Source organism: Helobdella robusta (assembly GCF_000326865.2).
Source record: "Helobdella robusta unplaced genomic scaffold HELROscaffold_12, whole genome shotgun sequence".
NCBI classification, from domain to species: Eukaryota; Metazoa; Annelida; class Clitellata; order Rhynchobdellida; family Glossiphoniidae; genus Helobdella; species Helobdella robusta.
In genome coordinates this window covers 2,543,122-2,570,619 of record NW_008703664.1, presented here as the reverse complement: position 1 = coordinate 2,570,619, position 27,498 = coordinate 2,543,122, and the positions used below count along the sequence as shown (strand labels likewise).

The 27,498-nt window shown below is 32.0% G+C and overlaps 1 protein-coding gene across 1 annotated transcript; it reads right to left on the bottom strand.

The window, feature by feature from the left end:
• Positions 1–110: 110 nt before the first annotated feature.
• HELRODRAFT_97320 (hypothetical protein) lies at positions 111–27,498 on the bottom strand. Its single transcript, XM_009013627.1, has 18 exons — positions 27,441–27,498; positions 24,937–25,162; positions 18,029–18,143; positions 16,742–16,960; positions 15,827–15,957; positions 14,834–14,987; positions 10,276–10,363; positions 8,771–8,912; positions 8,311–8,413; positions 7,766–7,867; positions 7,215–7,289; positions 6,614–6,733; positions 4,758–4,889; positions 4,506–4,532; positions 2,160–2,272; positions 1,529–1,736; positions 686–915; positions 111–637 (listed from the first exon to the last, which is right to left on the bottom strand). Exons 2-17 carry the CDS (start codon positions 24,996–24,998, stop codon positions 817–819), a joined length of 1,890 nt encoding a protein of 629 aa, XP_009011875.1. The 5' UTR covers positions 24,999–25,162; positions 27,441–27,498; the 3' UTR covers positions 111–637; positions 686–816.

Here is a 27,498-nt window from a genome sequence, read left to right as displayed (position 1 = left end):
TCATTTTAGCGTTTTCATTTTTTTAAATATCTTCAGCGCTTTTTCAAAAACTTTCAAAAGCAGTTTTATTTTCATTAACGTTGAAAAACCACATTTTTTTTTGATTTTTCTGACAAATGGTTAAAATTTAAATTATTAAAATATCTATTCTCAGCATAATTGCTAGATTTGTAATGTAAAATGTTGATAAGAACTACCAAGAAGATAATAATAGCTAGATGATAATGACAACAGAAATGAAATACACAGACACACCAATCATCACATCCCATCCACACGACCAGCCAGCCAGCTGTGAGACGTGCGTTGCAAACAATTAAACAACTTATACACTGAAATAATGTTAACACGTTTGAAAGGTTTACATACAAGTGAACCAACGTCGAGGTGAACCAACGAATGAACCAAAGTGAATATGAACCAACGTGAACATGTTCACACATATCAATGTTTCATCTTTGGAGTGAACCATTTACATACTTCATCATTAAAAGATTAAAACTTTTTCTGTCAATTAGTACGTTATTATATTAGTATTGCATACATTAATTTTAAAAAATAAATTTTAATTATTAACGATTTTGAAGACATCTTGAAAAATATATGTCTATGACATATAATATATATATATATATATATATATATATATATATATATATATATATATATATATATATATATATATAAGTTGGGATGCAAAGACATGCAAAAACTTAAAACTATTTAGCTATAAGGACAGTTAAAAATATACATTGATGTATATTGAAAAAAATTAAAAAAAAAATAGAATGTGTCGAAAAAAATGGCTTGCATACATCATGTTGTTGCTGCTGTGTTTGCAGATGTTACTGGGAAATCATAATCGTTAGTAGTAGCACTTGTTGAAAATTTGTTCAAGATTTCTCTCTGTTCCAGCTGCAATGATGAAGAAGTTATTGTATGTATTAACATGTGTGATGTCCACTCTAAGAATGGAGTGGCGTGTGAATGATGTAGCGGAGTGCACACTGCTTGCTATATGAATATCACACATTCACTAGCTACGCACTTTTTAACTTTTACTGAATAATTTTTTTAAATATATAAATAATTTTAATATAGAAAATGTGTTCTTACTGTAGTTAAAAAACTGCTATGTAAAAAAACAAGTGCAATTAATAAATAAAATATGCAGTGAAGTTGCTGAGACAAGTGAATTAATTATAAATACTCCGTGATTAACTGCTGCTGCTGCTCTAGATTAATGAGATCAGAGCAACTGACGTGGAGGGCTCCTTAGTTAAAAATTTGGTAATTTGTCTGAAAAAGATATTCATTCGTCTGCGTGTTGTACAGCTTTGCGGCTATGAGCTTATAACGTTGGCATCTTTTCATTGATTTGATTTTTAATGTTTTAAACTGATGTGAATCATTATAATGAAAATAAATTTTCCTTTATTTTTCAAATGTTTTTTTCTGAATGACGCATGAAATATGCAATAAACGTAATGGTGAAATATTTGGAATAAAAGAAAAACAATAGCCTCACCAGTTCTTTATTGGAAGGCAGGCGCGATAGGAAGTCGAGGAGTTCGTTGTTTGGTACTTTCTGGCCCACCCTCCACCTCCTGCTGAACCTCATCACCCCCCAGATCATCAGCAGGACCCTCAGCGACAGGCAGTAGAAGACGCACGTTGCCACGCACAAACAAATTATTCCAAGCGTCGAAAGCCACGGAACTTTCCACAAGAATGCACTGCACGGTATGAAATAAGATTAATTTAAATTGTTATTAAAAATTCTTTCCGTTTGTAAGTATTAATTTTTATAGTTTGCTGGGTATGTATATTTGTAGCTCAACTGTAAACCGATTTTGCTAAACTTACGATACCGTATCTTGAACTGGAAAATGGTTTAAACAAATTCGACTTTATAAGCAAAATGTATAACTATATACACTTTATGCACTGGGAGAGGTACAGAGCATTACAGAAACATTTTGCACGTACAAGTTTGTCCTGAATGAAACTGCAGTTGCATACGATTTATATTAAACAGGCAATCAATTAATGATGGAATGTGTTGAGAGAAGAGCTGCTCAATAAAACAAACGCTGAATGAAACAGACAAAAGTCTTTAAAGTTAAATTATATACACCACCTAACGAGGAAAAACAAACTTTTGTATTCGTTCTCCGAGAGAGGCCACGGCGTCCATGGTCTCCTGCACCTGCAAGCACACGTCCTGAATGTTCTGCAGCCTCTCACGAAGCGATTGAGATTTTTTGTCATCCTGTGGAGTAAAAATAATTTGTGGATGTTACAGTAAATAGATATTTTACTAATAAGGCTTTTTATTGTGTGAAATAATTTTTGTCAGATAGGTTCAGAGTAAAATCCGTTCTTAGTAAGTTTCTACTTTCCAAAAGGTGTGTAACGAATTTCAATCTAATCGTTCCATTTTGGAGATCTCGTGGCGAGTCAGTGGTAATGACAAATCGTTAATATATTGTTGTTGTTGTTTTTGAGCGTTTCTTCGGCGTTTCAGCACAGTCATCAGCACAGGCTGTATCTGTGCGCCTCTTTTTTTCAAATAAATAAAGTGGAAGATGAATTATTTATATTTTGTTGATCAATTCAACTTTCGTGAAGAAATATTCCAAAGTCAGACTTTGGAATATTTCTTGCTTATTTACTGGGATATATATTTAAAACTCTAGATATGCTATTTTTAATTCAAACGCATTTTCCAATTAATAAATATATAAATGAAATAGTAATTAATAAACATACTCAAGACAAAACTATAGGGTTTCAATTTAGTTAACCGTTAGCTTTTTCTTTCATTTATATATAGGCTAAAATAGAAAAGGCTGCACGGCAATATTTGTTTTTCATATTGCCAGACAATTTTGTTATATGGAAAATTAATTAGTACAATTTCGAAGTAGGATATTGTGTAATAATTTTGTGTTGAATGAAATCTTATTTATCTTTCGTTGTTTTAAAATAACAAGACAGTTCTTATAGTGTTCCGGTTTTGCATAATTTCACCCAGGGTAAAATTTGAACGTCATGTTGAACGAGGTAGGTAAATTTGCTTATTTATAAAAAAAAACATCGGTTGGCATTTCTTAATTCAAACTATTACTGTCAACTGAACTAGTTGAGTTAACATGCCATGTCAGTATTTGCGAACTGTCAAGTAAATGTCTTGCATGTGATTTTGCCGTTTTCGAGTAATTCTGAGTCGTTGACATAAAATACAAGTGCCAAAAAGTAAATATTTTTACGATGAATATTCATGTGGCGTTTTGATCCAGTAAAACAGTTCGTACTTCATCTCACGCCTCAGTATCATGTTCAATGGGGCTACTGTTGAAATACTAGGATCACTGTTGTTGGGGCGCGTTGAACTGTATTTTTGTAAGTTGAAAATCTAAAATTGGGCTTGTTTTTGAAGCAGATTCTAACACGCTAGGTGGCACGGTGGTGTAATGTTACTAACTATTACATGCTGGTTGCTGTGAGAGAGGCCCTAGATGGTGAAACTGAGTCCGTTCTGCTGACCGCAATACAATATCGATCATGCTTTATTGCTTAGATATTGTTAAAAATTCAACAATGCTCAGAATTTTGCGTTGTCAGAATTTACTGCTGGTTACAATAATGGAAAATGTTTGTTTGAAGAATACATCTATAAAGCTGTCGCGTTATATACCTACTATGGTTTGAATCCAAGAGAAGTCTGAGCGTTGGCATACCAATTTGGAATCAGGAATGGCAAAATTATTCGGAGCAATTGGAAGGTAGATGAAATGCTGAGGCTGATTGGTTTTCTGGATTTATGAACAGCTCTCAGTAAGAGAACCTGAGGCGACATCTATTGCTCGGGCGTTAAGCTTCAATAGATCTATGTGTCCGCATTTTTTGAAAACTTGTCAGCAGTTTCTGAACGTTACAAGTTTGGAGGCTATCTATAACATCGATAAAACAGGAATTATTTACTACGGGTCATCATCCGTGCAGAACTGCTGCTCAGAAAGGTATGAAGCAAGTTGGTGCTATTGTTTCGCAAGAACGTGGTCAGTGGCCACTTTGGCTGTTGTGGTTAATGTTAATTAATAAATTTTTAGATTTGAAATTATTTCACTATAGCAATAAAATTGCTTAGCAACGGGAGTTAATAAACATTGGTTCAACGTGCGCTGATGTTTGGATGTTTGTGGCAACATGCCCCATGAACGGGGTAGGTTGGACCGCATGACAGGCCTGCAGATAAACCCTTCTATTGTCAAACAAGCATGTTAGAATTGAATGTATTTTTTGAGGTACGTAACGGACAAAATTGTACACAATAATGACACATTTCAAATAGTTTTAATGCAATAATAAAAATTTAATAAATTGAAAAAATTGGTTCAACATGTTAATTCTCTCAACAATTATTAACTACCTTTGAATCAATCATAAAAACAGAAACAATTTTTATTGATTGAATGTTTGTTGATCAACATACTTCCAACCTTATTGCTTGATTCGGCTTCTTTTTTCTCTTGTTCAACATATTCCTTTCGTTTGAAATATATATATTTACTGTTTTTTATTAATATCCAATTAATTAAATTAACAAATTCTCTGAAAAAAGATTGAAAACGTTATTTAAAAAAGATTCATCGTCAGCGTGTTTAAATGTCACCACAATTTCAATTTAAAATGTTATTTAGAATTTATAACCGAGTTCAAATTAACTATCAACTGCAAACAACAACTGTAACCATTACTTGGGGAATCTGTTCCTTGAAGTACTCGCCGCTGAACTGGAGGAAGAGGAAGTTTTTGAGGAGGATGAGAAGGAGGGAGATCGGCACCATGTACAGTTCAATGTTCCACACGATCAACATGAAGACCTAGATCAATTGACATGCGACCAACATTGAGTCTTTTATCAGCGTGCAATCATCATACGACGCATAAATTAACGTACAGCCAGTCTAGGCAGCATCATCAACATGCAACCAACACGACCACCAACATCAACATGCAACCAACATAAACAACATCATCAACATGCAACCAACATAAACAACAACATCAACATGTAACCATCATAAGGAACAACATCAACACGCAACACCATACACTCACAGCAACGTGCATCATAAACTACACGTACATCAATCATCATCGCTGGTCTTTAATTTATTTCTCAATAAAACACTCAATGTTATAACGTTGGAACACATTTTTTGGCAAAATTAAAAAAAGACTGATTTAAAAAAATAAAACTAATAATAATAATAAATTCGAATACAACAAAAACCATGCCAAAAATGATGACGAAAATATTTATTGTTTGCACTGAATAAAAATGCCATGATGTAAAACTTTGTATGAGAATATTATTGCTGATAGAAAAATATTGTCAACCATGACAGCTGTCAGTATGACGTCACGTGAAAATTTTCAACGTACGACAACAACTTGACATTGAAAGAACATTTTAGTGTGGACGAATAATAACGATGATGATGATGGTATCAAGAGCCAAGATGTTGACTGTGATTGTAAAAAGAGGCAAACAGAGATGACAGAAATTGTTGTTTGCTTATCATCCGCTGCTGGTAAATGTTATTGCTTCGTATTTGAGCAACATCCAACATGACAACGGAAACTAACTTCAACGACAATAAAAGATTCATCGGTACAGGGATGTCATTGTGTGAAGAAAATTAAAAAATCATTAAACAAAAAATAAAATATTAGAAAATTTTTATTGATGCAAGTGAACAATTTTTCGTTTTTTTATTTTTGCTTTGTTTTAATAGCGTACCAAAAAATAAACATTTTAAATTGATATTTCAACCTTTTAAGACTAAAAACAGCATGAAACGCGTGAAAAAATCAGACGGTTGGTGTTACGCTAACACTGTTGAGCAGAGGTCTTGAAGAATTTGTCTTCTTTCCGAGATTTAAAATATCATTTTTGGCAACATTCTAAAAACTTCATCCAGTCAATGTTAATTTGATCAGGACTGTTATTTATCGCTTGCGTTGTTTGTAAACGAAGCATTATTCCTATCTCCAAGGCAATCAGTTGGATTTTTGTGGATGGAGCCTTAGGTAGCCGAAGAAGCTGATGTTCATTTTGCATGCACATTTCATGTTTTTTTTGCAATAACTTTTTAATTGTACTGCACTTAATAATTTGTGAGAGCTTTCAGAATGTCACTTAATCATTTAAAAATTTTGTGTAATTGTCGCTTATAAAAGCGTCAAGAGGTATATCACTCGAGAAGGAATAGAAACCCAAACATATTTTCAACGGGTGTGACAACATTTCGTTACAACAGAACACTTCAACAATTTCATCAAAGCTAAATAAAAACTAACATAAAATATTGAACACCGAAATTAAAAAAAAAACATCAACACAGTGCATATAAAAACAAGGCTTCAAATGAAACCAATTTGTTTAAACCTTGACCAAAAAACCACAAAAATAAATAAATAAACGCCACATACATACGCAAATGCAGTATGCACACACACACACACACACACAAACACACACGCGCATACCACACATACACACACACACCACGCACACACACGCACACACAGACTGACTGACAATGAAAGCAAGTAGACTCCTGAGTGGATTGTCCCAGTTAAAACAGGAGTTGATGAAGTTGGTGAAGGAGACGAAACCTTCGACCAGTTTGAAGACGCGGTCGATGTTAGTTTTCATCGTCTGTGAGAAGTGTAATCAGATATGAAACAGAAGCATCAACTGCTATGTTGACTTTTCCTTTTTTATTTTTTAGGAGCGAAATAAAAAAATGGCAACAATTCGATAAATGTGTTGTTATCTTTAATCGTTCTCAGTGTTTTTGATATTTTTTTTCTTTAATGCATTAATTACTATTTTGCAAAACCGGCAGTATTACAGGCTAGCAGAAACATTGTCAACTAAATCATTGTTATTCTCGTCTTATTTGTTAACTAACAAGAATCCAATCATTTATAACAAAAATTGCTGAAAAACACCTCTGCAGTTGAAAAAATTGTTTGAAAAATGTGAAATTTTACAATTTTTCTGAAATAATGAATATGTGCTTTAAAATGGGGAACGATGAATCAAGCTGAGTTGTTTGGTTCTTTGAAATTAAAACGTCCTAAAGTTAATTTGTTTGATTGATATATTGAAATGAGTTGTAAGCAATTTAAGTCACCGTTAATTTGAAAGTGGCGTCGGGCAGGATTATCTTGTCTTCCCTTGGGTGCATCGTGCGGTAGACTGCCTTCACCTGTTTCGAAGTTCTTTCTCAATTACATATCTAATTAAGTTATTACTTTAAGGTTTATGATGAAACTCAAATTAAAAATCTACTTTTAACAAAAACTAGTTTGTTTTAAAATAAAATAATAAAATAATTAATAAAAAAGACAGAAAATGCTTTAACTGTGTGAAACAAAATTCAAAAAACAAAATTCAATACGAAGAGTGAGTTAGCAGGGGTAGATACAAAGAAACACAATTGTGAACATCCAAAAAATTAAAGGTACTCAAATTAAACAAAAAAAAACATAAAACAAAAAAACAAACATAAAACAGACGCATCAAATAGCGAAGAGTAAATAAAAACACGCGCAGCAACACAAACATGGGCGAGCGAGCCTCATAAAAACACAAACAAGAAAACAATCTTGCACGACACGTATGCAGGGAGACACCGTAACAACTAAGAGAGAAATGGAAAGAGAGGCCAGCCAGCATACGAACGTGGTTGTAATAGAGGGTGCCCTGGATTTCGATGGAACCTTTCGACGGTTGTTGGAGTTTCTTGTCTTTCAACGCGTACCACTTCCGTCTGTCGTTCTCTATCTGCAGACCGTTGCGATGTGAAATTTTATTTACCTCATTTTCATTTTGTATTATATTTATATTATTTATATTATTTATAAATACTTATTATTTACTTATTTATATTATGAATTTGAAAATTTACATAACCATGTAAATTAGGTTTCAAGTTTTTGTACAAGTCGTAACAATGTAATGATTTTTCGACCACAAAATGTTTTATTAGTTATATGTTTACGTTATCATAAACAGCTAGCAAATACCCATCGAGCCTTCATAAACGAACGTCGTAAATTAAACACGCGAATGTCACACAAACAAATGAAAGGCATACCAAGTGCAATTAAATACAATGTAGGTCAGGCATTATGAAATATCCTTCATTTTTAAATAAAGTGATGAAACACTTGGTAAAATTAACTTTGTGAGATAACAAAAAAAAACATCCGAGCACAGTAACAAACCCTCAACAATGGAATGGCAACTTTCCCTAGGAATTCTGACTTCTTGTTCTTATCGTAGTCCAGCACTGTGATCTCCAACACGGAGTGGATGTCGGTTACCTGACTAAAGAGGGAATGGAATAATTATTTTTATGAAACTATTCAAACTATTAATAATAACTTGATTTTAACTCAACATTTTCAACAACTCAAAAGGCTGACCATTATTTTATTTTATATTTTCAAAATTAAAAACCAAATCCGGTACTTTGCCTCTTACATTCTATAGACTGACATTAAATTTGCCAACACAACCGCATAAAATCTGATAGAAATTATATGTATAATAAGATAGTATTAATGCATATTCACTTAAAGACACTGAACCGCGCAAGAGATAACAAAGATCAAAATAATTTTTACACACACACACTCACATACACACACACACAAACACACACACAGATGATCACATACGCACATATAAAACTCTTTTCCCCATTTGGGATTGAGTGTTTTGAAATCTGTGTGCGTTTGCAGACGAGTGTTCACAAGTTCCACCACGCAGAATGGATCACTCTTCCCGCCAATATCTGCTGCTGCCAGTCCTCGCGCTTGATGTACTATGGATGAATGAATGGATGGATGGATGAAGATGGTTGAATGAATGGGTTAAAGAATGAAAGGTTGAAAAAAGAGAGATAAACGAATAGATAAAAAGCTGGATGGATGGTTAGATGGGTGGATGGATAGATAAACTGATGGATGGATAGAGGAGTGGATAGATAGATGGATTGGTGAATGGTTGATGGATGGATGTGTAGATGGATGAATAGATGGGTTGATGGATGGATAAATATGGATGGTTGATGGATAGATGAATAGATAAATGAATGGATGATTTATGTATGTGTGGATGAAATAAAGATAGATAGGTGGAGAAATTTTTAAAAACCATCAACACAGCTCATTTGGCAAAAGTAATAAATTAATATTTTTTACTAGTAAATTTTTATGAAAGGCCATGAAAAAGAAAAATTAAGTACATGGTTTTTTGGATTTTTAGCGATATAAATGGTTAGAAGAAATATTTGAAAACCTTTATTGCAAGTATGAAAGCTAGTTTCAGCAGAGTAGTAGTGGACTTATAAACAAGCAAATAGAACTAAAAGGAAGACAGAGAAATTTTGTCTATAACACCAAAGAATCGTTCTATCGGAGTTTTTTTATTTGTACATGAACAAAAATAATTACTTTTAATGTTGAAGATAAAGTAATTGACTTAAAATTAGTTAAAATACCAAAATGGTATCTAATATGACGATCATTTTTAAAAACACAAAATTGGGTGATGCAGATTATTCTGTTATATTGGTGAAAAAAAGTTATATATAATTTTTTCATTTCAGAAAAAATCTTTTTAAACGAAAAAACAAACATTTGCCATTCTGGAGGTGCCAAAATTTACAAAAACTGAAATATTGAAGCAATCAACAGACGATACATTTTAGCCCACACTTGCAAATATATGTAAAAAGATGGTTGTTATCTAAATTTTTAATTTAAAGTGAAAGTAGTATTAGTAGTAGAAAGTAGTAGTAGTAGTAGTAATAGTAGTACTAATAGTAGTAGTAGCAGTAGTAGTAGTTAGTAGTAGGCATAGTAGTAGTAGTAGTAATAGTAACATTGGTAGTAGAATAGCAGTAGTAGTGGTAATAGTCGTCTTAGTAATAGTAGTAATAGCAGCAATAAGAGTAGTAATTTAGTAAATAAAATGCATATTTTTTTATGGTTACGAAACTTACAACTTACGAATTTCTAAACTTGATTCTAATAGTCAAACATTAAAATATGAAACCATCACAAAATCCTCTTCATGCTGGTGTTTTTTCGTTTTAGTATTTCAAATAACAAAATGGTTTACTAGTGAAAAAAAATTACATGATTGAAAAATATTTTCAAATTGAAAAATTAAAAGTTACTAACTCGTTAGTACGAGGTGGCCGACATCACTAATATCTTGGAAGGATCTGTATATGCTCTGTTCATTGGATGATGAGAATTTCAATGTTAACTTTTTTTATTCTTTAAAAACATTTATTAACATTTCTTATTAACATAGCGTTAACATTTATTATTATTTTTGTTATAATAATAATTATGCTAATAATATTAATTATATTAATAATTATTATTATTGTTGTTGTTTATTACCACTACTATTACTATTGTCATTATTATCATCATCACTTTTTTGATCATGAATAACTGTAGCATCTATGTTACAATTTCACGTAATAGTCAATATAGTAAAAAGAGTTTAGCGAGAAAAAATTATTAGCGAAAAATCAATAAATATTTTTAATTAAAGACCACAATAAAGGAAAATCAAATGAAAATTTCCTGAATATATACTTCCACTTTTTAAATTCTAAGCTATGAACAAATTTGTCGATGTTTTTTCATTGAATGTAAATCAGAATTCTGTTTCGACGGGTTGATTGGATTGGACTGATCATGCGAGTGTTTCATTTAAAATTAAAACGCAAAATGGTGACCGATGTCTGTGATCTTAAATTGAATTAAACAGTATTGAAAGGACTTGAATGGACAAGAATGGACTTTAATGAATTTGAGAAATCTAAGCATTGCAAATGCAATGCAGACAAATAGTGTACAGTTTTTAAACTTGAAAATTTGAAACTCTGTTAACATTAAAAAATCAAATAAAAAGCAAATGTAACGTTCTGGAATGGCATAAAATCAACTGGTCAAATAATGATCTTTTTCATAAAATAGAATAACGAAATTTTGTTTCGATCATCTGTAAATATTAAATAGAATACGTAAAGGCTGAAATAACTTTTAATCTCATCTCTGGTTCTAACTGCACTAAAGAATTATTTTTAATGTTAAAAATCGACACTTTTCTTGTTTGATATGATTGTTTATTTCAGCTGAAAATTTAATGACAAGTAATGCAAGTGCTTAAAGAACCATCTCAGATTTTTGGCCTCAGTTTATTTATGTACAATAGTTTAAATCTTTGCTGTGCGTGCCAACAAATTGTTGTTTAATTAGTTTTCAAGAGTTCTTGGTAAATGTTTGCGACTGATTGCGTTTGTGATGGCAAACCACGTTAACATAGCCTGCCTGAAGTATTTAGCATCTGGGAAAATGAACTTTATTATTTGTTTGTGAGTGTTGTGAGCATTGTGTGTGTTGTTCATTTAACCAGCAACGTCTCAGAGTTAACTTTTTGTTAAAAAAAAAAACAAAACAAACTGTTCAACTCCAAGGTGCTTGCCAGCGATGAAAAATATTGAAAAGCACATAATCATCCGTCCAAGAGGCAATGAATCATCCGTTTGTGTGTGTTTGTGTGTATGTTTGTATGTTTGTATTAGTGTGTGTGTGTGTGTTTGTGTGTGAGTGTACGAGAACATTCAGTTATTAGGCGTTTGCCTAACATTTATAACTTTTCTGTTTTCCAAAATTGCAAAACATTTTTTGAAAATAAATTGTTTTGAATATTTTTTCGTCAATCCCCGCAACATGATTTATAGTTCGATTTATAGGATGGACTGTTTGTTTGACTTTTCCTTCTAAGTTGTTAACAATTTTTTTACATAATCTGCCGTTTCATTTTTGAACTGTTGTAGGTTATATATTTCAACTATCGATTAATTCTTGTGACGAACAATTTTTCACTTTTTTATTTTTGAGCAGTTGGTTTCATGTTTCGAGTTAACGACTTGTTATATGTTACTTCCGTATTATTTCAATGAAATTTTATGTATTTTATCTTTTTTTCCTCAATTATTTATAATACTAAATTTAAAATAACTCAAGACTGCAATATTTGCTGGTAGCGAGCTAGAAGCAAGTATCATGAAATAAAAATTTGATTAAAAAACTTTTTCAAAAATTAAATATTAGTAAAAACTATTTACTTTTAAAAAACTTAATGTAATTGTGTTTTCATTCGCCCATCTATAATGACGTTGAAAATCAGGTAAAAGATACTAAATATAGAAATCGATCAGTCAATCAGGTGCAATCAACTTTGCACGTGTCTGTCTGTCTCCGTGTCTCTATGTTCATATGCTCGTCAAAATACACATGTGTGTTGTGTATGTACTTTCGTGAACATGTTTGCGTGTATGTGTTTTATTGACGTGTTTGTGTGTACGTGAGAGTGTCTGTGAGAGTTTGCGCCCAGATTTGCTATAATATAATCATCATTAACCTATTGTAATAGTTTATGGTTTTGTTTTTTAAATTTTTTATGATTTAAAATTATCTTTTAGTAGTTAAGTGTAATGAATATTTAAATGTTAATGCCACTTGTACATTTGTATTAAAACAGTTAAAAAGAGTCTTTGTTACCTGCAATCGAAAAGAAAGTTGCAAAAATTCAAGTAGAATTGACAAGTGAGTTACCTGTATTAGTGTCTACCTGTTCAAAGAAGGCACACACGTGCTGCTTATTATCGAAGGTGCGCATGCCGTATTTATAATAACAATGATGAGATTTTGAGGTGTAACAACATGTACGGACGAATATTTCAAAACAATTAATTAATTCAGGTATTTCTCAGGTGAACGGTTTGTCCCTTCAGGTAAATACATAATCACAGGTAAGAGTTGATTTAATGCAGGTGTAATTATTGAACTATCTATCACTTTTCGTTTTACGTGAATTCTACAAAGGTGACAGTCTGGCTTGCGTAAAACAAGCATGAACGAGTAACGAATAATAACAAGCAGCAATCAGCAGCATGCAACAATAGTTGACAGCATACAGAAGAGAACAACAAACAATAAATGAAAGCATAGAGAGATATGCAACGTAAATGAATGCTACAAAGTTAGTTAACTACAAAAATTGTTAATGATACAGGTATGAAAGTTTCAAGGCTGGCCAGGTGAACATGTAAAGGTATGGCGATACACGTGTACTGTAGAAACGTTCCCTTGTATGAACCTCGCGTCGGTACTCTTGCAAGCAAAAGTAAGGAGAGCCTTTAATAGCATGCAGTCTGATTGATGCGTATACAATGTTTTTGCTCTTGTGTGTTATTTCAAAATTAATAACTTTAAATTGTTTAATTGATATTTATCGGCATTGTTTATCAACATTACTTTTTTGCTGCATATGTCTAATAACAATTTATTTATTATACGTCACATTTTGCAGATCACCTGTTCGGAAAGTGGAAGGTGATTAAGCTGGTAGGAGTCCATCATCTCATGCATCTCAGGTTGACCGGTCTCAATCTAGAAAACCATTCTACAAACATATCAACACTAAACTCCTTAGAAAGATTCCGTTAAAATTCACTAAGAATTTGAACCAGGTCAGGGGTCACCCGTGTCAACCAGCACCACAAAATGAACTAAAAAGAATCGCATGAAAACGAAGATAATTTTCCATACACGCCACATTCAGCACCGCGGGTAATATTCGGCAGAGTCTGCAAAAGCGCTGAATTTTCCTGCTAACAACTTTCATGGAAATAATCGTCGTGGAAGCAGAAAATTCATCTGGTCTCTACATGGACGTACGAACGTGTTTGCAAGTCCTTTATTACATTTCTCCATTGCTTGCGGAACAAAAATGTGTGTTCTATGCTTATTAATTTTGAACAATGTTTCAATAATATAAAATAAATGAGTAAAAAATGTGCAATTGTTAATTTTCTAGATAATCATTTTAAAGACATTTTTCAAGAAGAAGAACAATCGTGTCAATTTTTGAAAGCAAGTTACAAATTATTTGTGAACGAATGTCCAAACTGGTGAAACACTTTATTATCATATTAAAATTTAAAATATATTTCATCACCTTTGTACTCAATAAGTTGTTTGTGGTGCATTTAATAATTTGCAAACGTATTATTTGAACATCTTGTATAATTTATCTTTGCAAATTAGTTTTGTTGCCTAGCGGTGAAAACTTGAATAAAATGTTTCAGCCTTTGTGGTTGTTCAATGTTTGAAAATTATAAAAACAATCAGAAAAAAAATTAGCGGGAGAAAGAATTAAGAAAATTTTTTATGAGATGATTATTTGAGGAACTCAAACTGGAACAGCCGCAATTTCAAAGCACCAACTAACCAAGCACTTTAATGATTCTCAACATAATCTATCTAAACCTCAAACAAATATAATAAAATAAAAATCTCGCAACGAATAAAAAATATTAACAACTAACATATTGTTAAACAAAATAAATTGTTTTCACTCAATGTTTCATTAATAATTAACAACAAGACAAAAATTAAAAACTTCATCACCAGGAAGGTACATAAGAACAACAATTCACAGCCATTATAAAACAACATATCACAATATAACATCCTGGATGAAATAAATTAGCACAAATAGAGGAATAAATTAACAAAATTGTGAAAATAAATTAGCGAAAACAAATAAACCTACATATCTCTCCTCAAGAGCCTTTCTGGAGAAATCACGACAGTCGATGATCTTCGCGAACTGACCAGACTCGTTGTCATCTGCCTCACATCTCGCACCAACCTTCTGCTGCTGCTGCACGCTGTCTACCTCATCATCATTCCTATCAAATGGACAGATGGTCAGCAGTAGTATGAGGTAACCACCCCCGTCTTCGAGGTCCACTTTTAAATTGTGGGTTCTGTTGGGCTCGTATGACGTCAGATCCAACTTAGCCCTGGTTGGTCGGTTTGATTTTTTAAAAGATATCAAAATTAAATCATTCCATTGTGGTAGTGTGAAAAAATGAATTTATTTTTAAAGTTTCGTAATTATACATCGTCCATTTATCGAGAAGTACATAACAACAAATCAACGGTTTTAGCATAATATAAATTTATGAAAATTGCGTCAATTTTAATACGAGACCAGCACGTAAAAATAAGCACGTACGAGGGAAGCCTTCAAAGCCATCACCATCAATCATTTTCTCATCACCATCAAATATACAATAAATAGATAACGAATAGGCAACGAATAGACGACAAATAGACAAAAATAGACAACTAATAGACAAAAATAGGCAACATTTAGAAATAATTTGCCACTAGCAACGAATACCGTTCGTTGATCGAAGTTAATATATTACGAATGTCAAAATACAATTAAATAATTTTAAAACATATATTGCCATGACAGCTTTGCTAAATATGTAATAAATATTTTTTGAATAAAAATTTAAAAAAACAATTATTATTTCAAATAAATGAGTCAATGATATTTTTATTTAAACGGTAAAACATCAATAACAAACGACAAGTTCATCGCATGCCACACCAAATAATGACTTGAAGTAAAATGAGATTTGCTGAGAAAAAATAATTTGAAATGGTTGCATGTGTTTGTTGATCGTGAATAAGGATGATGTGGAATGATGTAGAGTGATGTAGAATGATGTAGAGTGCTGTAGAGTGATGTAGAGTTATGTAGAATGATGTAGAGTGATGTAGAATGATGTAGAGTGATGTAGAGTGATGTAGAATGGTGTGGAGCGATGACGACATCAATGCAAGTAACCTTCCGAGGACATCATCTTTTCCTCCCACGTCATGATCGTAAACATTAATATCAAGATATGATTGGTCGGATTCCAGCCAATCAATGTCGAACGTTTCTACCCATTTTGGATTCAATGTTTTCAATTTACACTGTTGGTCAAGTTGAAATTGAACTGATTTAAAAAAATTATATTTAATTAATATCTTTATATTTAACTTTTACTTCAAACGGTCATATAATTAATTACATAGTTCGTGTAACAGCTTATTAAATGGAAACTAGTAATGACTAGATGGATGAAATAAAAATAAATATTCTCATGAATATGATCAGATATTACAATTGCACTCAAAATGAAGTTCATGTGAGCCGCCAACTGCGGGAGATGCAGCGTTGCAATGTTTGCAGTTTTAAAAGCCAAATTTCAATTGAAACAAAATGTTCCGTCTACACTTTTTTCTGAAATTTCAATAAGAGAAAAAAGTTCCATGCTATTTTGATATGCACGCAACACAATTTGGTTAATGTTCTTAATACGATTTGGTCCACAGTAGAGAATAAATTATTTCTCCAATCTAACCACTAACCGGGCAACAACAAATTGTTAATTCCCAACCCAATAGCTATTTTATTTCAGATACGAGAATACAGAGCTGACAGTCTTGTACAAAATTTCATTGTGCGCATGCAAATTTGTTTGTACGTACGCTCGTATACCCAATCTGTTTGTGAGCGTTCTTATGCATGGAAGCACATCTTCTATTTGGGCTTACATTAAATGAGTGGTATTGCTAGAAGGCAAAAAATCGTTCAGCAACCGTTAAAAGTAACGCCTCGTATGTCCATTCACGCGTTTGTTTTGACTTGTCTATTATTATTACTTTGAAATGACTGTGAAGTTATTAAATGAAAAAATTTGTAAGGCATACCGACCTTACTTTTGAACTTTTCGTTCCCAAGTTGAAATTTGACGTATGGATCGGAGAACCCATTGTCATCCATGGCTATCAGCTGCCTGCCTTCCACGAGCACGATGTTCACCGAGCCTTTAATTTTCTGCTTCTTCTTCTTCTTCCTCTGGTGGTCTCCCAAGAAAAACGACCTGGCAACGCTGCTGCTGCTGTTGCTTCTCGCATTCGAAAGAAGTTTATTCTGCGGTGCGTGTACGAGTGTTGTTCATCTTTTTGTCCCGTTGTCAGTCGCTTATTTTAATTTACGTGGTTGATGGTTGCAGTGATTTAGAGGGAATTAATTTTTGGTTTGTTAGGGGGGGTGCATACATACGTGGACATGTCATGTTTTGCGTGTCCGTTCTTGCGCATCTCTGAAAAAATTTCTCTTTAGTTTTTTTGCTTCATTTATTTGTACATTTCTTTCTAAATGTTTTTTTTATTTCATAAAATGTTTGTGCGGATTCAACAGTAAGTGGTTTTGCCTAAGCATGCACATTTCAACGTGAATAATTAAGTGAAGATGCTCACAAATAACAAGATAATAAATAATAAAAAGTCAGACAGTAAAAAATTTTTTATCCTGTCCGTTAAACCAAAATATATCATTTTGCTTTTGCTCTCAGTGAAACTCAAAATCATGACCAGAATAAAAAACAACATTTCATGGAGAATTTTTTATCGTAAGAATTTTCTCCGCCTGATAAACTGCTGCTTGTATTTATCTGTTCGTCACGTTGGAGTTGTACAATTCAACGAACCAGTGCTTTCGACGTTTCGATCAAAAACATTTTTGACTACTTCAAAAAAATCTGTTCAACGATATTTTTATTTTGTGTTTCGGTGAACAGAGCAAAATAACAAATTTATAATAACTTTTAATAACTTTTAAAGAAGAAGTTGTGTTATTCCAACCGGAGTTTAGCAGCAGTCGGAGATTTTGGCTGGAGTCGGATTGGGATTCTTTTCATCCCACTCCGACGCACTGACTCCAGCTCACCCATCAAAAATACGAACTTGATGGCGTATGAAAATTGATATTTACACTCAATTCTAATTTTTAAAATCTATTTGTTCTTACAGAACCTCATTTAAACGTTTAAGGTGGATTCAATGAGAAAATGGTTCGAGCGAAATATCAAAGATGAAACCATTCGTGCGCCTGCGAAAACTGACGCCAGACGGGCTAACCTTATTAAAGAATGATGCACTAGTTAACATTAAAATTTGTCTTTTAGTGAATTAATGAAGAGTTTGAAAAATTTGTTACATCAAACAGGTTGCGTATTCCGAAAGTGAGTTTGCACTGCAGCAGCAAGTAACCCATGTACTTGAACTTCTTGTTCTTCTTTCCATCCGTCAGCATCAAATTCATCTCCGTCTCCCTGTTTCAAATGAATTTTATTTCTTGGAAATTTTGTTTATGACAGAAAAAAACAATTTATTAACTGTGGTTTATTAATATTTTTGGTGCTATTGAGAGCCTTTCACGTTTGGTTTATCATTTTTAGAGCAAAAAAACGATTGAAGTGGTTCTTCCTATGATTTCACGTCAACGATGCAGGTAATGATGATGATGACGATGTTAGTGGTGATGATGTATGATGATGGATGATGATGACGGTATGATGGTGATAATGATGGTGGTGGTGATGATAATGATGAAGATGATGGTAGTGATGATGATGATGATGATGATGATGACGACGATGATGATGATATGAAAGAATAAAATTACTAAATCTATTAAAAATTCTATCATGACTAAAATCAAATTCAAGTTCAAAATGAAATCAAAATGAAGTTCAAAATCTCGACATGTAAATTCGCAGCCCATTTTACAGCCCATCTAAAAAACAATAAACAGCACACATTTGTTCGAAAAAAAGCAAAGTGCAAAGTACAAAAAAACAAGACAGAAAAACAGAAACATCAAATTTAAAATTTACAAGTTTGCTGCCAAGAAATTTTGTAACGTTTAACAACTCTGTTATAACCAGATGTACTCATGTCATAATATGCACATATAAAAATTCTGTTGCAATTTTAGACAACTACCTCTTTATTTTTAATCTGCAAAAGTTGTTGGTAACTTTTTTATAATATAAAACAAGATTGTTGCTATTGCTAGTCAAAAACTCAACTCGCAATTCACAACATGAAGGTACCATCAAGCCTCAACTAACAACTGAATCACCAGTTGAGTGAAGCAGCTCCAATTCTAAAGCATTCACCGCGCAGACGAGAAGTTGAAAAATAATTGAAAACCTGGTTAAGAACGGAAAAAACTTTGAAAGTTCACGTAATATTTTTGAAGAATTTTTACCAACAATTGCAATTAATTTGTAATATGTTTATTTACAATGACAACTTTTAAAAGTTGCTGAAATTCAGTTGTAGTAATTTGTTGGTGGAAGACATGTGGTGTAACTGCAGGTGGTTGTAGAAATTGCGTTATTTATTAGTGGAAGACATGTGAAAGACATGTGGTTTAACTACAGATGGTTGTGGCTTTGGTCGTGAAAATTGCGTTTGTGGCTGAGCGCAGGTATATGCGGCTGCGAAGTTGCGAAGTTGCAGATATATGAACCGCTTAGGAGTGAACTGAGTGAATAAATTAACAATTAAACGGACGAAATAAATATAAAGTAAATTTGTATTTTTTCAAATGTACATCAAATTAATTTATAGTTATTTATAAAAAAATTATAAAATTTCGATAAAATTACTCTCGAAAATACTAAAATAAAAGACAGACTGGAATAATTTTTATCCTAAATAAGAAATTAAAGTCTTGGTTTCTGATATTTTATTTCAATTCATTCCACAAACAATCTTCCTTTATATATATATATATATATATATATATATATATATATATATATATATATATATATATATATATATATATTTGTGTGTGTGTGCCTGCGTGTGTGTGTTAGAATATTTTCTTACATTTGAGAAACAATTTTAAAAATAAGTTGAAGTTCTGTATTCCTATACAATATTCCTATGACCAGAGGATACAGACATCGTACATGAATACGTGCTAAAGGACGCATCACAAGCCACTTTAACCACTAAGCTAAACACGCCATCCAAGTTTTGAAAAATCTTAAAAATTCATCTAGATATTTTTTCGACATACACATTTATTGTTTTCTGCAACAACTAACTTATTCGATGAATCTTTTGAGTTGTTGTTTCCTTACCAAGTTAAACAAACAAAGTGTTCGTGAAGTGTTTGCACTTCATAAGCCACCCACCTAACCTTACTTTACATGATATCTATAAGGTAACATGTTTAGTTATTATGCATATGTGCGGTACTATAACTGCAGCCTGTATTATCATAATTTATTAACGTATATATCACATATATGTGTATAGAAAGAGAGAGAGAGAGAGAGAGAGAGAAAGAAAAAGAGAGCAAAAAATGTAAAATGCATGATTGTTTTGATGTAAATGAATGGCAATGTCGTATCCTACGTAAGTCGTGTCTGTTGAACCCTAAACAAAATTTTTTTATTTTAAGAGACAAAATTGATGGAAAATGTTTATTGTAAAGAATGAAATGGCCATGCAACTGTTTGTCATAGTGAGAAATATATAAAGATTACGTTACACCTATAACGTGAATATTTCGCAAATGTAATTTTTTTTAAAATAACCTGCTTTTCTATATTTTTCAAGGGCATCAGTAACAAATACAGTGAAACAACGACGCACAACCCAAATTGCATGTGATTAGTGGAGATACGGCTGCAAACGAATCCGGGCAATGCAACAGCATTGTCAGGCACTTTACCGCTATACCATCGCGTCGCACGGTCAATGAAGTCAATCAAACAAAAAACAAATGTGGCAAAACTGTTTAAGAAAACTTCTTTTAAAAATTTTTGCATAAATAAAGTTTTATTCTTATCTTCAAACATATCTTTTTAAACAAAAACGTTCTTTTTGTTGTAGACGTTTTTTGAAATCGAGAAGAATGTTTTTGCAAAGGGGATCATCTTCTAAGAAAAATTCAAAGAAATAAAAAAATTAATATGATGATACAGTATACAATATTTCAAAATAAGTTAAATCTCGTCTCATTAGCAACAGTTTCAGGCTATTTGCAAAACGTTCTTATGGATGCGACACTCATAAAATTGATAAATGATCCATTTCTTAGCGAAGAACTAAATAACATTTTTGTGTTTATGTGAGAGGAATGAGGCAAGCCTAATAAATCTTCCGCGAGCAAAACATTCCCGCATAAATTCCCTCATTATTGAGCGTTCAACAGCTGGTGAGAACATTATTTTTTAATATCTATAATCATTATTATTTTCCCAATTGAAAATAATACTTAAAAGTTATGTAAAAAATTGAATGCTATTGAACTTGTTCATATTTAATTTATAAAAGTCTTTAACAAAACTAAAAAAAGAATAAAACTAATATGAGAAAAAAAAATTTATACCAAAAAATATCTTTTTATATAAAAAAAAATATAAATTATTTGTTAAATGTTATGAAGTAAGCAAAGGGTAAGGAACATCATTTATTTATGAAAGGAAACACGTGCATCCGTTTTCAACGGCAGCTTGTGTTAGTCTGCAGTCTGGCGGGAAGATGGACGAATCAACAAAAAGTAATTCAATGATTCAACAAACACATCGAACAAAACTTTCAACAAGCTTACTTACTTACAACTAATTTTCTAGCAACTAACTAAAGTTCACTCCAGTTACTTCTTTTCTCAACAATATGTCATTCTTAATAAATCCATCTTCGCGAAGATTTCTCAAATTAAATTAATAATAATACAAAGAATAAGAATTTGTCAAATTTTTATCAAATTACGTTAAAAATTAGTTTACAAGTTTCCTTATTCTGAAAATTACCAATTTATTTTTCTACATTTTTCACTAAAACCGCAAAAATATCGACATTATAGCTATTAAATTGAAAAATGCTACTTTAGAGAGATCTAAGGATATTTTGTAAATCTAATATCACAACTTTTGATATTTAAATAATTATTTACACAACAAATTTTATCATGTAATTTGATTAGCTGTTATTTCTTGACAGGAAAAACTCTAGGTGAGAATTGAACGTGGATGAATGAATTTATTGTGCTGGGCTTGGTTTAATATTTTTGCAGGATGATCATGAAGATGCTTTAAAAACAACATTGAAAGCCACATTTGAAAAATACATATTAACAGCTAAAATCATCTCAAATTTATTAGCAGTTTCCGTCAAAGTCAAACTGAAGATATCGAAGTCGTGTAACCAAAAAGTTAATCTATCATTTAAAAAAATCATTATAAAATTGAAAACATTTTTGCCACATTGTTTGTTAATCCGCCATTTATTAACTATCAATCAACTTGAACTTGGAAAAGGAGAGCAGCAAGCAGATCTACTGCACTTCTACGTTCACGAGGGGGGTGGTTTCAAACAGACACCAACATAGGCATCCAACGTTTGTTGTGTGGCTGGTGCAGTGACGTAAAAATAATCTTTTTAAATATAACGGTTTTTTGCAGTTCGTGATTGAGAACAAAATTTTATTTTAAAAATTGTTTTTTAATGAAAAATATGAAAATATTCATTAATCAAATGACATTTAAATTTAATAACTGTATGACCGGTCAGAACAAAGCAAACTTACCATCAAATACAATAACGGCAACAATTAAGAAAGTCTACAACATGAAGACATTATCATCGTACCATAGTCAACGTACATCAAGCTAATTAACGACATCCGCTTCTACTTCACTTATTAAACAACAACAACCATCCACACTGAAAAGCAAAACATAAAAACCAACAACAACCCAAAATTTCTAACTAATTATAAACAGCTTACATTCAGTGAACCATTTTTAACAACAAACAGCTGTGTGGAGCATCAACAACTATACGCAAGCAACAAATCAATCACAACAACCAACCAACCAACAACAACCTACAATCACAGCAACAAACCATCCAACAACCTACAATCACGACAACCAACCACGCACAACTACGCGTTGCCTATTTTCTAACTTCGACTAGTGATCATTGCACTGCCGTTTTATTGCCTTACATATATATAATCTAATATGTTTAACTGTTTTCAAAGTATTGTTATAAAAAGCTCCATATAAATGTCCAAAATAATAAAATCATTCATAATTATATATGCGTATGTATTTAAGTACGATATTTATTAATTTATTTATTTACATGGATGCCTGCTGCGCGTGTTTACAAGTGCTGCCCTCGACTGATTCAACGTTGTTGGTTATATTTACGAAGGTTCGCTGCACTTATTCGCCTTGGTCCTTTTCCACGGTTGATATTTCAACAATTTTCTACCAAATGTAAATTTCATTGAAACAAAATGAGGTAAAAAATGTAAATTGGCCGAAGCTATGATTAATTTGAATAATTGTTGCATAATTTGAAGCAGTTAGAGGCTGCCAACATTATCAACTTAGCCTATTGTGGTTGTTATTATAACAAATATTTGTTACTAGTTTCAAAAGCGCTAAACTAGAATGAACGTAAAATTTTGTGTTAGCCGATTGAAACAAAAAATATGATGACATAAAAAATCACAAAAATTATAAGTCTAGTAAAAGTTCAAACAACTCTGCCGCTTATATATATTTCGTAGTCATTCTATTGATGCATTTGTATACGAAGAGCGCAGTCTGAAAATGAATTCGATGACAAACTGGAAGCCTGTGAGGTTCGAAGAGAATCGGCTTAACGTGATCGAATTTCGATGCACCTGATGTAAACTTTGTTGTCTGCTTCTGAATCGATCATCACTTTGCAGTATTCAGGTAAGCAAGTCATAAATGGGGCAGTTGCAATGATCAACTGTAGAATAAACAAACGAGTCAACCAGGTATTATGATGTATCCTTGTTTGAAGATTTTTTCAATTTCATCCATCCGCTCATTCATTCACTGTGTTGGTTATGTGCCTAGTTCCCACGGGTAAAAACAAGATCTCAGGTGGATTCATTTCGAACATCGACCTGTTTTTCCATCAGCCATTCATTAGCATTTGAAGGACGTAATGTATAGACAACTTATCGTATATCTATGTACGAATGATGTGTATTTATAATAAAACTTTAAAAAAAATATGAAAAAATGTATTTATTTCAAATTTTTGGTTAATATAAAATCAACTTTGCTTGGAGTCGCAATTTTTGTTTGCTGTAGTTCATGTATGTTGTTTGTTTGTTTATTAATTAATTAATTCACTGATTCATTCATTCATTAATTCACTCATTCATTCATTTATTCATTTATTTATTTATTCATTCATTCATTAAAATATTCATCAACTTTTTGAAAATTAATAAGAACAAGATCGAGCGGAGCATTGCAACAATCAACAGCGACCGAAATCGATTAGTTGGTCGATCAATTAAAGCTCTACAACCAACAGGTGTGCTCGTTGTTGTTGTTGTTCGTATTGATGATTTGATAATCAGAACACTGCAACAATTACATTTATTACATTAATCATTCACTCATTCATTCATATATATGCGATCTTTGTCTTAATCGTAAGTTGGAAGCTATGTGCAATAAGTTAGCTTGAGTTCAATGCATTATTATTAATTAACCAGTCACTCAGATAGAACACGATGGATAATTATGGAACGCAGCAGCGACTGTTGTAGGGAGAGGCTTAGAAAGACACTCTCTGGCGGCTGTGATAAAAACTTGGAATCATTTTTCTATTTTTTGATACATATTAGTAGGGAAAACATATGGAAAGCATGAAAAAAAGTTTATTGCTATAAATTCATCATTATGCGAACTGTCTTTGAATAAAACCATGCAGACTGTGGCTATTCTTGAAACCATTGTCTCAAGTGTAGACATCGGGTTTAGAAGTAGGTTCAAACAGATTTTTTAATGTAATCGTTGTTTATAATCATGAGTGTTTGCAACGTGATGATGTGCGCTTGATTATTTAATAATCAACAAGTTATTTGTCCATTTAAAATTTTCTTTAATTTACTTTTTTTGTCTTTATACTATTTTATGTTACATTTTTATGTAGTTTTTTAAAAGTTAATTAATGAAACGTTTATAGTTTAGTTATCATTACATCATCAATAAAAGGACATAAAAACAATTTTATCAATTCAATGATCCGACTAACTGGTCGACGTTGAGACTGTTAGGTTCGATGATGGCCTCTCCCATGTAATCATCAGTGACCATCCCAACATCCCGATCGTAGACCTGGACCAGGATCGGAGTGACTAGGTCCCTCAGTCGCAGAGACAGCCTCTCGTTCCATGTTGGGTTGAGGTTCCTCTCGACCACCTTGCTCTTGTAGACTGTTTTCGACGTGTACTTGAACTTAACGTACGGATCGCTCGTGCCTAAGTATCAATGTGTCATTTAACAGCTGATTGAGTTTGAGTGGTGTTGATGATTAAAAAATTGATGAGACTGTGATGCAACATGCAGCTTTATGTGAAATGGCTTAGATAGAAAAAAAACTCAAGGTTGTTGTATTTAAATTTATTTTGCATGTATTAATAAGAAAAAAATATTGAATGTTTTGAAAGTTTTTCACTCATCACACATGTTGAAACATTTCCTCATTGCAGTCGAAAGTTACGCTCAATTTTTTCAGAATCCCATAATTTCTTGTTATGAAAAATTTTTTAAGATTTATTGCTCGTGTGAATATTTGGCCATTCAATAACGACTCAGGTAAATGCGTAAAATACGATTATGTTTTAAAATTACAACAGTCAAATTTGGTCAATTATTACATTCCGTTGATAAAAATTTGTACACATAATTTTATAAAATATGAGTCATAATTTATTTCTTACAGATTAACATCTAAATTTTTTTTATTGGAAAGGTTTAAATTTGTTCTTCTTAATCTTAATTGTTGTTATAGTTGTGTTGTTGTTGGTGGTGTTAATGCATCAAAAAGTGGACGGTTGTCCAGAAACCACTGACAAAGGATGCATCGTTGATTTCACGTCATGAAAGAATGCACGTTGTATAGGACGAAGACCAGGCAATCAGCACACGCATACAAATCAGTGTAGCTCTAATGAGCTCTTGAGCTGGATATTAGGCATGTAACGCACACAACGATATTGCGCATGTCGTGCGTACAAAGATATTGCGCACATTAATGCACAAAACCTATCTTATTGCGGAAAATATTTTTTAACTTCTGCTATCTTGCGCTAATCATATGCGATTTAGTTACGCAATATAGATCAGAGCATTATATTGCTTTTTAGAATCTTTTTTTAAATTTTTCGAGAATAAAAGTTTCAATAAATCAATTTGTGAAAATGGTTACTAAAAGTAAAATGTTTAATGCAAATAATTTTTATAGCACTTCTCACGCAAACACTTTCAATTAGTGTCAGGTAAGTTTTAAATATATTATACCAACAACAACAACGAATAAAAGTTGATTTGTTATTATAGAAAAAAAGCTCTTAAAAACAAACATTTATTTATAACTTAACAAACAGTATTTAAATCATTAGGTCATGATATTTAAAAATCCACAAATTTTTTATATTTCAAGCGGTAGCAAGCAAACTAAACATGCATCAAACGCGATGGTATCAAATAAGAAATACGAGCGAGTTGGTACGTATGTTACCGTTCGATGATCATCTAATTTAATTACGTGATAATACAGTGCGTGAAAACCAAGAATAATATTTTGTTGAATAACATTTTGACAATGTATCATCAAGGTGGCAGCATTTTCCCCATTTAATATTGCTTAAATGAGATTGTTGTAATGTTTATAGAAAAATATTCATTCCTACACTCCTATTATATTAACGAATAAACATTTATAAAAATTCATTTTCATTTCAAGTGTTAACATTTCAACGTTTTTTTCTCATAAAGAGAAGTGATAGAAAGATTAAAAAACAGTAGATGGTTTTAGTTTGGCATGAAGTACATTGAAAAATATGGGGCTATGTCAATAATGTGGTTGTACAACTATTCAGGATCTTGTGCAATATTAAAAATGTATATAACGTCTTGTGCGATACTTAACATGCATGCAGGAATGAGTATCCTCCAATTTGTAGCAATAACACATCCTACCCATCCAGCATGTGACATATAAACGACATGATACAACATAGAATTGATTTATACAAAAGATCAGTAAAAAAAAAATGCAACTTGCGATTAGAGCAATTGGAGCGCAGATAAATTTAAATTGGATTCGCCGTTTCGTGATTTAACTTTCAAAAAGATATTTGGTACATTCGTCTTAAAAATCGATTCATACAATTTTTTATAATAAAAGCTGCAGATATGAATTTAAAAAACATTTTAAACAGTTTAAGTAGGCAAGTTAAAAATTGTTTTTAGATGGCGGAATATATCAGCATTTTTTAATGCAGCTTGATCATTATTAATTTCATTAATGATAATATTTTGTTGAATAAATTTGATTACTGTAATTATAAAACAATTTGCGACAAAAACAAATTGGCGCATAAATTTATTAAATTATGAATATTATCAAATATTATATATCAATTAATTTAGCTAGATTGATGAAATCTACTATCAATTCACCGACTGACGTGTTATTGATGTTTATTTTCTTATCTTTTTTAATTTAAAATTGAATCAAAAATGAAAACGAACCACATCTGTCCCTGACCACGAGATCTTTCCCCTCTCTCAAATAAATCTGTAGAACGTA